The sequence below is a fragment of the Lampetra planeri genome, unplaced genomic scaffold, assembly GCF_965212315.1.
Source record: "Lampetra planeri unplaced genomic scaffold, kcLamPlan1.2.h2 scaffold_343, whole genome shotgun sequence".
Lineage (NCBI taxonomy): Eukaryota > Metazoa > Chordata > Hyperoartia > Petromyzontiformes > Petromyzontidae > Lampetra > Lampetra planeri.
Window position 1 is genome coordinate 18845 of NW_027615166.1, and position 11037 is coordinate 29881.

The 11037-nt window shown below is 51.8% G+C and overlaps 1 protein-coding gene and 1 long non-coding RNA gene across 2 annotated transcripts; both read right to left on the reverse strand.

Moving 5' to 3' along the window:
* Positions 1 to 305: 305 nt before the first annotated feature.
* Positions 306 to 5285, reverse strand: LOC144740902 (uncharacterized). The gene is made up of 5 exons (XM_078623605.1): positions 5152 to 5285; positions 4535 to 4774; positions 4263 to 4390; positions 2307 to 2477; positions 306 to 791 (listed from the first exon to the last, which is right to left on the reverse strand). The coding sequence occupies exons 1-5, from the start codon at positions 5283 to 5285 to the stop codon at positions 391 to 393; spliced, it is 1074 nt and encodes a 357-aa protein (XP_078479731.1). The 3' UTR covers positions 306 to 390.
* A 2845-nt stretch (positions 5286 to 8130) lies between these two features.
* Positions 8131 to 10762, reverse strand: LOC144740903 (uncharacterized). Its single transcript, XR_013589819.1, has 2 exons — positions 10266 to 10762; positions 8131 to 10121 (listed from the first exon to the last, which is right to left on the reverse strand). It is a non-coding gene; the product is annotated as an uncharacterized LOC144740903 (long non-coding RNA).
* Positions 10763 to 11037: the final 275 nt, after the last annotated feature.

Genomic DNA, 11037 nt, shown 5'->3' on the forward strand with positions numbered 1-11037 from the left:
AACACATAATGGCAAGCGCACTACAGATGAAGTGCTGGACCTGTTAAACGTAAAAAATTAAATGACGCAATGCTTCACAATCGACTGTCGATGTGATAAACCGTCACGGCTGGCGGTGGTGATTCGATTAAAAACATGATTAACAGTTGTTGTTTTAACGTCTAATTTGTATTTACCGTTTGTTCCGTCTCGTTAATCATAATCACAATAAAACACATTCCAAGTGATTAATAATCTACAACTCGCATCGTAACAACTGCCTGATTACTAATCTAGTATATAATTACAATAACCCCCCCCCCTCAAATCTCTGCACCTGATGAGTTAATGAGTTAATGATGACGTCACCCTGCTGCTGCTCTATATAAGAACGGGAGACAGAGGAGAGCCTCACCATTCTGGCGAATTGCCCGATGAGTAGGGGGGGGGTTGGTGCGGTGCCTCTGTATCTCTGCTGGTGTCGTGCCAAGTCTCGGCTCCCTGGCTCCCTGGCTTCCTGGCCAGTGGCAGCCTCGCAGGCCCTCGGGGGCATGGCGACCAAGCGCTCTGGGGTGGTGAGCCAAGGTGAGCGGGCCAGTTTGGCTGCTGCAGAGGCGGAGGATGGTGAGGTGGGACTGCCTGGAGGAGGGAGACCCGCAGAGGAGAGGGACGAGGCGCGAGCGTCGACCTTGAGGCGAGCGGAGGAGGACGCCTGGTGGCAGCGGGCGAGGAAGGGAGAGGAGCCGACGAGGAGTGGAATGGTGTCGGCCAGCCCAGGAGAGGAGGTGGAGGAAGCACCGAGCTCGGCGGGGCTGCAGGCGCAAGGTGCACAACGCGACGCAATGCAGGTATGTGCTTGGATCACAAATTCGGATAATACACAATTAACCTCGGAATAAAAACGCAAAAATGCAACAATTCCAAAGAACGAAAATGTAAATATGCAATAAAGTGCCATTATCTGCACGGATAAAAGGAATCAAGATTGAAGAGTATCAGTTTAACATGTAGGCTTTCGCGACCAATATCATACATAATAGTTTTTTTTGGGTTATATCGCGTAAATATATATTTATATAAATATCTACGAGGTTAGATCGCATATTTATGTGATCTAACCCCTGACAACGACCTGTATTGTGGAAGAGTCTCTTATGGTCGTTTTACATTTTCGTAAACGTGATTCGTACAAACGGATAAGTAACGTTTGAATTATGTTAATTTGCTTAGAGTCCAAGTTAAACCTCAGTTAGAAACGATAATTGAGCACGGACGTGGCGTGAATGATGGTAACGGCTGCATTTCCCTACTATGGGATGGAAGCACAAACCTCAAACGCCGTATTGAGCGCTCTGAAGCTTTGTGTTTGTGGCACAGGATGGGACCGGGAGTCGAGTCAATTCCACAAGAGTCAGAATATTTATTTATAACTGGGGAAGGAATCTGATAAGCTATGAAGCTCTTTTTCCTTGATGCCCAGTGGGGGCGTGTCGGCAAGTTACAACAACAAACAAAACACAAACACGACAGGAGTGCGACATAGAGAAACAGGGTATGCAAGTGGTACAATATAATTAATGTATTTATTAATGAGTTATCGAAGTCTGACTTGTCAACATTAGGCAGCAGAAAGCACAACGCAGTTACAGACCACACCAAGACAGCGCCACACAGCAGTAGCCCTCAATACAATGGCACATTGACATTGAACAATCGACGAGCAGGTAATGGTCAACGTTACAAATCACATTTGCAAGTGTGACTGTATCCAGCACGAATCTACTGCTTCAGGATCTGTGTTTGAAGGGCAGCAGGCACGGGGTAGCAGGATTAGGGGGAGAGTGAAGTGAGGTTGGGAAGGAAGTCCTCGAGGGCGGACAAAAGTTCAAGACGAGCAGCAGTCAGAATCTTTATATCCTGGGGACGGAGAGGTGAACGCGATCACTTCTAACTGAAGAAAGTCCAAGGTGGGCTTGGGCAGGATGTGGCACGACTCGACGGGATGCTGGCCAACGGTCAAGAATAATGAGCGAGTGGCAATCCAAGGGAGTGGAACGCGTTTTGGAATGCCTCCGCTGAGCAGACGGAGCGACGACATCGGTGTGACACGTTGTCCTGCCCCCATTGTCGTGCTCCCATTTTGCATGTTGTGGGTTTACCCTCCAACACACCGGTGTGCTGAACCAGTAACTAATTGGCACATTTTGTTTACTTGACAAACCTTACTAATTGGCTGTTGGGTGGTGGTGGGTTTACCGACACATCTATATTTACACTATATAAACAAACAACCTTTATTACGGACGAAATCAGGTCGTGCTCGGTACCTGGGTGAATTGTTACATCGCAAGATGGCGGGAGGTGGTCGTGGCTTTGGGGAGGCATTCGTTCAGCTGTGGACCGAGTGTGGTTGATGAGGACAATGAGTCTATTTGTTGCTGTAAGTGTCCACGATGATAAGGCACTCCGACGAGCTCTCCTTTGTGGCCAGGTCACTTCTGAAAAAGAGCGACATAGCTCGGTGAGGTTTGTGTGTGCCCTTGCTATGTGCTTTACCCCAATTACACCTGATGATGAGCGCCTGTGTTGCGTTCGCAACGTCGTTATTTATTTTAATCTGATTTTATTTTATTTGTTTATTTTATTTCCACATACGTGACTTTACCAAAAACAACAGTATAGGTTTAACTGGTGAAGTAAAAAAAAATTCGAGTGGAATGTTTAGAAAAGCTTCACCAACTACGTTATTTCCTCTGCCCGTGGCTGTCCCGTCTCCTGTCGGTTTTGCGATGGTGCCCCTCGCTTTGCAAACGGAATCACTCCGGTCTCATCCACGTGATGCGTGCGGTGCGTTCCACTCTTTGTTCCGTGCGCGGCGTTTTGAGCCTCATTGGCATTCAGACGCCACACGTACAAGTGGTGCTGTGGCGTGTCGGTGGCTTGTGTCTGTGGTCTGAACAAGTTAATTATTTCAAACAACAAAACAATTATTTCACGGCATTAAACAGGTAATCTTAAATCTGGAATTGTATTTGCACGAATCATTGTCTCGTAAGCTGGAGGGTTTCTTTCCTGTGCGAGTCGAACAAGAAGGTTTGCCATAAATATTTCTATCAACATGACTTCCAGGGCAATCATAGCTACTCAAAGTCCAGCATAAACTGTTATTTATTTTTTGACCGAGAAATCAGCCGCATGAAAGCTGCTCCCGTCGTCTCCCAGGGGCATACAATTCTTGTCCAGACCAGCGACGGAATTCAAAATTTCGAGACCTCACAGAAGAAGACTGCAAGGCTGGAGCCAATGGAACCATTTAGTGCTCCCAATTAAGTTTTGGCTGCGAGGATGTTTCAAGTTATCTCGATCCTTATAAACATTCCCCTGCAATTGCTACTGCGTGTCCTAATGTTCCGACGGTAACATGCCTTGCGAATTACAAGACGTTAAAAACCTAACCTTTTGCATAACGGTCAATTAATCCCGATTAGCTAAAGCTACTGGCAAAGGCGTGGCGGTTCCAACAAAGTGGCTTTGGGGAAGGGGGCCACATTGAATACGCACTACAATGACAATAGTTTAAAGCGATTTGAAGCATGTTTCATTTTGGGGGGGGCAGAGCTTTGACCTCATATTTGAGGGGGGTCTGACTTTTTGTGACGCCGTGTGGGGAGGGGGTGGTCAAAAATCGTCCAAAATTGCATTGAACATAACGGAACGCGATTTTGGGGGTGGGGGGGGAGTGGGGTGGAGGTGCCCGTTGCTTGAACTAAACTAAAACTGTTATTTACCAGGTAAAGCCACCTGGGAGCTATGAGCTATTTTTCAGAAGCCACATGTGACGACCGCTCATAAAAGTGGCGTACGTCATGGTCATCTTCGGCTGGATAGAGTGTTTCCCACGCAGTGTCTGTTATGGGGGTGGTTTAACCTTGCTTCTTTGGGTGGTGGTGGTGCGTGTGGGTCGGTGGTGGTGGCGAGTCTGCGGGTCTGTGTGGTGGTGGTGAGTCCGCGGGTCTGTGAGCGTGGGTGTTGGTCAACTGTGCTTCTCAATGCCCGTCATTGCAAGTTGTTGAAATACACAATGTACTTTGCTGCAGTGCCCTCTGCTACCTTCAACATCAGAAGCGCATTTGAAAGCGCACGATGCAGTAACTCCTTTGTTCGGTGGTTAGCCAAAAGCCGCCGCTGCTGCGAGAATGAGCGGAGTTCGCGTGATGGTTTATGCTCCTTGACGAGATCAGCAGCGAGGTGTTGTGGGCTTTGTGTCATCGAGGCACACCCACCTGGTCTGCGTCTCCACTTGTGCCGCCGTAAGGGGCGCTCCTTACGGCGTTTTTTGTCTTTTTTCCGTTTTCGCAGAAGGGCGGGCAGCGACTTCTTCCGCTTCCTTTTTTTTACGTCCGATTCCAACCTGACGACGACAAGCGTCGAGAAGGGAGGGAATGACTGTGGCCGAGAAGACCTGACGCTTCGGGCGGAGCGACAGACCAGGTAGCTTCCACACAGCGTTACTCAACCGATGAAAAGATATTGCCGTTCGACCCAAGCGCCTCACCCTCGCTGATGAGCGTCACGCTCGGGTGGAAGTTCCCACGTCTGTCGCCGCCGTGTGCCCCGACGACTGCCGCTCCCGCTGCGTCTGCGCCGCGGGTGCCGCGGGTGCCCCTGCGGCCCTTGACGGCGAGGCTCTGTCCGAGCTGCTTGCGCCGCCAGGCGGTGCAGCACTTTGCATCGATATGCAGTTTGATGCAGCACCAGTCGCACTCGGTGATGCCAAACTTGTAGAACAGGTGGCCTGCGTCACGGTCGGCATAGTGGTGGTGGTGGAGGGAGGTTACGATTTGTGAGTGCAATGGGACACTCCCACTCCACTCACCCCCTATCCACCACCCTCGCCCTACCCACTCCACCCACCCCACCCACCACCACCCCCCCCAACCCACTCCACTCGCCCCACTCACTCCCTACCCACCCACCCCACTCACTCACTCCCCACCCACCTCACTCACTCCCTACCCACCACCACACCACCACCACCCACCCACCCCCAACCCACTCCACCCATCCCACTCACTCCCTACCCGTCCACCCCCTCCCCCCCCCTACCCACCACCGCACCATCACCACCACCACCCACCCACCCCACCCACCCCACTCACACACCACCACCACCGCCGCAACTCGCAGCGGATGCCGTAGACCATGAGCCGGTCCAGCTGCTTCTTGCCGTGGTGCCCGTGACCCGACAAGTTGCTGGCGGCCTGCACCTCGCGATGGAAGAGGTGGTCCAGGAGGGTGAGCGCCATCTTCTCGGGCGTGCGGCAAGCGGCGGTCACGTGCAGCAGGTCCCCCGGGGCGATGGGGCAGCGCACGCGAAGCTCCACGTTCCACTCGTCGCCCAGCCAAGTGCCATGCGGGTAATCCTCTGCGGGGTTTTGTGGGTGAGTGGATGGAGGAGAGGGTTGGTGAGTGGGTGGGGTGGGTGGAAGGAGGAGTGGTTGTAAGTGGGTGGGTGAGTGGTTGAGTGAGTGGCTGAGTGGGTGGGTGAGTGTCACTCAGCGAGTGAGCAAGTGACCGGCTGTGCGACCGATCACGCGGCAGAGAGCCGCAGACTCAGAGACCCACAGTCTCGGTCTGATTTCTGCGTCCACCCCCCGCCCCCCCCCCCCCCCACCGCCAGCGCTGTGCCGGGCAAGGGCCCCGGTCTTGGTGAAGGTGCCGGAGCCGGTGGCGGCGGCCGTGGCCGCGATGGCGATGGCGGAGGCGGAGCCGGTGCGCCTTCAGGCAACTTTACCGGTGACCTTTGCCGGGTTTCCTTTGCCGGGACGTGTGCATGTGTGTGTACGCACAGGAGGATGAGGTGGTGACAGCGGCTCCGATGCCGCGCTGGTAGACGCTCATCGCTCGCCCTCCGGCAGCCAATCAGGAGACGCTGCCACGGGGGGGGGCAGCCAGGGAGTTGTGCGGGGGGGGGCAGTGTCAGCCGTGGGAACTTCCACCCGAGCGTGACGCTCATCACGCTCAACAGCGAGGGTGAGGCGCTTGGGTCGACGGATCGGTCACACAGCCGGTCACTCGCTCGCCCGCTGAGTGACACTCACCCACCCACTCATCCACTCACTCACTCAACCACTCACCTACTCGCCCACCCACCCACTCACCACCCCTCTCCTCCATCCACCCACCCACCGACAAAACCCCGCAGAGGATTTCCCGAACGGCACTTGGCTGGGCGACGAGTGGAACGTGGATCTTCGCGTGCGCTGCCCCATCGCCCTGGGGGACCTGCTGCACGTGACCGCCGCTTGCCGCACGCCCGAGAAGATGGCGCTCACCCTCCTGGACCACCTCCATCTCGAGGTGCAGGCCGCCAGTAACCTGTCGGGTCACGGGCACCACGGCAAGAAGCAGATGGACCCGCTCATTGTCTACGGCATCCGCTGTGAGTTGCGGTGGTGGTGGTGGGGTGTGAGTGGGGTGGGTGGGTGGTGGTGGTGGTGGTGCGGTGGTCGGTAGGGGGGGGAGGGTGGTGGGTGGAGTGTGTTGGGGGGGGGGGTGGTGGGTGGGTAGTGAGTGAGTGGGGGTGGTGGGTGGGTGGGGAGGGTGGGAGGGTGTGTGGGTAGGGAGAGTGGGGTGAATGGAGTGGGTGGGGGGTGGGTAGGGAGTGAGTGGGTTGTGGGGGGTGGTGGGGTGATGGTGGGGGGTGTTGGTGGGAGTGTCCCATTGTATTCTCACAAATCGTAACCTATTCTATCAACCCTACTGTATGTCACACTGCTGTATATTTACTATACAATTACGATACTATATATTGCCTTGTACATTGTATTAAACATTACAATTTTATACTCTTTATTACTATACATTCTGCTATACCAGTTACTACTGGCAAAGACTAATTAGAGAATCCATTGAAATTGAGAGAAACAGAAATAACTTTAATCGCTCGGACAGCTACAGGCCTAGTGCGGCCTGGAAGCGTATTATTAAATAAGATACATTACAATTCCTTTATAGGGGAAACAAACACTAACTGATTAATAACGTAGCATAATCGCAATAAAACACATTCCAACTAATTACTAATCTACAACTCGCATTGTAACAACTGCCATATTACTAATCTAGTATATCATTACTAACAGGTCCCTGCGGGGTGGGCTGGTAGGAACGAATAACCAAAGAATATAAACATCATGTATTATTACACTTGTTTAGCCAGGAAAGCCCCACTGAGTGTAAAGGTTTTTGTAGGGTCCTGCCAAGTGTTTGCAGTAGGGGGCGATGCTGCTACACCGAATCGGACGATACGAAGGGAGAGTGTGAGGCCTAGTTCTAGGCTTTAGGCCTAGCTGTAGGCGTTAGGCCGCTGTGAGTTAATTTTAAATTTACCTGTTTTTATAATTCATGTAAAAGCTTTAAATGTAAATGTTTCTATTTAAAAGCATCAGGGAATGTAACATTAATAAACATAACTCCCTTGCACACACGCAGGGGAACGATACGAAGGGAGAGTTTGAGGCGTTGTTCGAGGCTTGAGGCCTAGCTGTAGGCTTTAGGGCGCTGAGTTTTTTATTTAATTTCAAAGTTTTAATTAAAAGCTATCTCAGGGAATTATAAGGGAATGTTACACTTGTTTAGGCAGGAAAGCCTCAGTCTAACGGTTTTTGTAGGGTCAGGCCAAGTGTTTGCAGTAGGGGGCGATGTTGCTACACGGTCGGACGGACGAAATAATCTATTGGTGGCTGGTCCACTTTGTTCCTACCAGTATAACTCCCCCCCCCTCAAATCGTTGCGCCTGATGAGTTAATGATGACGTCACCCTGCTCTGCTGCTCTATATAAGAACGGGAGATGGAGCAGAGCCTCACCATTCTGGCGAATTGCCCGATGATGCTGGATGCAATTACCAGCGAAACGTCGTACTCAAAAATTGTAAATGTTGTGGTTTCACGCTTCAACACACCGGTGGGCGAAAGCAGTGAACTATTTGTCTTTTGTCAACGTGACTTTTATTTACTGATTGGCTGTGTCGGGTGGTGGAGGGTTACGACACATTTATAAATAACGCGATCTAACCCAAAAACGTTGATTATGAATATTGGTCGCGAAAGCCTACGTGTTGAACTGATGAGAACGATGATGAGCCCAATACGCTTCACGTGTTTTTTAAATATTTTTCAAGGAAGGCTTGGATCACAAATTCAGATAATACACAATTAACCTCAGAATAAAAATGCAACAATTCCAAAGAACGAAAATGTAAAAATGCAATAAAGTGCCATTATCTGCACGGATAAAAGGAATCAAGATTGAAGAGTATCAGTTTAACATGTAGGCTTTCGCGACCAATATCATCCATAATAGTTTTTTTGGGTTATATCGCGTAAACATATATAATTATATAAATATCTAAGGGGTTAGATCACGTAAATATGCGATCTAACCTCGGACAACGACCTGTATTGTGGAAGAGTCTATGGTCGTTTTACATTTTCGTAAACGTGATTCGTACAAACGGATGAGTAACGTTTGAATTATGTTAATTTGCTTAGAGTCCAAGTTAAACCTCAGTTAGAAACGATAATTGAGCACGGACGTGGCGTGAATGATGGTAACGGCTGCATTTCCATACAATGCGATGGAAGCACAAACCTCAAACGCCGTATTGAGCGCTCTGAAGCTTTGTGTTTGTGGCACAGGATGGGACCGGGAGTCGAGTCAATTCCACAAGAGTCAGAATATTTATTTATAACTGGGGAAGGAATCTGATAAGCTATGAAGCTCTTTTTCCTTGATGCCCAGTGGGGGCGTGTCGGCAAGTTACAACAACAACAAACAAAACACAAACACGACAGGAGTGCGACATAGAGAAACAGGGTAAGCAAGTGGTACAATATAATTAATGTATTTATTAATGAGTTATCGAAGTCTGACTTGTCAACATTAGGCAGCAGAAAGCACAACGCAGTTACAGACCACACCAAGACAGCGCCACACAGCAGTAGCCCTCAATACAATGGCACATTGACATTGAACAATCGACGAGCAGGTAATAGTCAACGTTACAAATCACATTTGCAAGTGTGACTGTATCCAGCACGAATCTACTGCTTCAGGATCTGTGTTTGAAGGGCAGCAGGCACGGGGTAGCAGGATTAGGGGGAGAGTGAAGTGAGGTTGGGAAGGAAGTCTCCGAGGCGGACAAAAGTTCAAGACGAGCAGCAGTCAGAATCTTTATCCTGGGGAAATCCGATGACCTGTGAAGCTCTTTGTCACAGATCTCCTAATAACAGGACCCTGCGGGGTGGGCTGGTAGGAATAATACTAATACCGGTACAGGGATATCGACCGGGTATAGAGGAGTTAAAAAGAAAATGATTTGTGCATGGGGGGTGAGCGATGACGTCCACACCCCCCTCCCCACTGACTTGCGCGGCCACAGAGCAAGGATTGCAACAGGCGATGTCATTGGCTGTGCCGGATGCGACGGCCATCTTGTTAAAACTGTTATGTACCAGGTAAAGCCACCTGGGAGCTACGAGCTATTTTTCAGAGGCCACATGTGACGACCGCTCATAAAAGTGGCGTACGTCATGGTCATCTTCGGCTGGATAGAGTGTTTCCCACGCAGTGTCTGTTATGGGGGTGGTTTAACCTTGCTTCTTTGTGTGGTGGTGGTGCGTGTGGGTCGGTGGTGGTGGCGAGTCTGCGGGTCTCTGTGTGGTGGTGGTGAGTCCGCGGGTCTGTGAGCGTGGGTGTTGGTCAACTGTGCTTCTCAATGCCCGTCATTGCAAGTTGTTGAAATACACAATGTACTTTGCTGCAGTGCCCTCTGCTACCTTCAACATCAGAAGCGCATTTGAAAGCGCACGATGCAGTAACTCCTTTGTTCGGTGGTTAGCCAAAAGCCGCCGCTGCAGCGAGAATGAGCGGAGTTCGCGTGATAGTTTATGCTCCTTGACGAGATCAGCAGCGAGGTGTTGTGGGCTTTGTGTCATCGAGGCACACCCACCTGGTCTGCGTCTCCACTTGTGCCACCGTAAGGGGCGCTCCTTACGGCGTTTTTTGTCTTTTTTCCGTTTTCGCAGAAGGGCGGGCAGCGACTTCTTCCGCTTCCTTTTTTTTACGTCCGATTCCAACCTGACGACGACAAGCGTCGAGAAGGGAGGGAATGACTGTGGCCGAGAAGACCTGACGCTTCGGGCGGAGCGACAGACCAGGTAGCTTCCACACAGCGTTACTCAACCGATGAAAAGATATTGCCGCTCGACCCAAGCGCCTCACCCTCGCTGTTGAGCGTGATGAGTGTCACGCTCGGGTGGAAGTTCCCACGGCTGCCACCGCCCCCCCCCCCCTCGTGGCGGCATCTCCTGATTGGCTGCCGGAGAGCGAGCGAAGAGCGTCCACCAGCGCGGCATCGGAGCCGTTGTCACCACCTACACCCCTCCCCTCCTCATCATCCTCCTCCTGCTGCTCCTCGTCCTCCGCTCAAGCGCCCGCGCTTCCAGATCTTCGCCGGCACCAGCAGAGGTGACGGATGACGCCAGCCTCAGGGTCAGAACCGTCGCACGGCAGAGAGCCATAGACTCGTCGCACGGCAGAGAGCCATAGACTCGTCGCACGGCAGAGAGCCATAGACTCGTCGCACGGCAGAGAGCCATAGACTCGTCGCACGGCAGAGAGCCATAGACTCGTCGCACGGCAGAGAGCCATAGACTCGTCGCACGGCAGAGAGCCATAGACTCGTCGCACGGCAGAGAGCCATAGACTCGTCGCACGGCAGAGAGCCATAGACTCGTCGCACGGCAGAGAGCCATAGACTCGTCGCACGGCAGAGAGCCATAGACTCGTCGCACGGCAGAGAGCCATAGACTCGTCGCACGGCTTCAGGGCCCCCCTCCCACGTGGTGATGTATTCAGCTTCAGGGAGAGGCGGGGGGGAGGGGGGAGGGGGGAGACGTCAACTCACGTGTACACACAGCCCCTATCACCACCACAGCCCCTATCACTATCACAACCCATATCACCACCACAACCCCTATCACCACCACAGCCC

Coding starts and splice junctions, on each gene's coding strand:
- LOC144740902 (XM_078623605.1), bottom strand. CDS start 5,285: ATGGCGCTCACCCTCCTGGACCACCTCTTCCATCGCGAGGTGCAGGCC. Junction 4,391..4,534: donor CGTGACGCTCATCAGCGAGG/GTGAGGCGCTTG, acceptor TGTCGTCGTCAG/GTTGGAATCGGACGTAAAAA. Junction 792..2,306: donor CGATGTAACAATTCACCCAG/GTACCGAGCACG, acceptor TTGCGCCTGCAG/CCCCGCCGAGCTCGGTGCTT.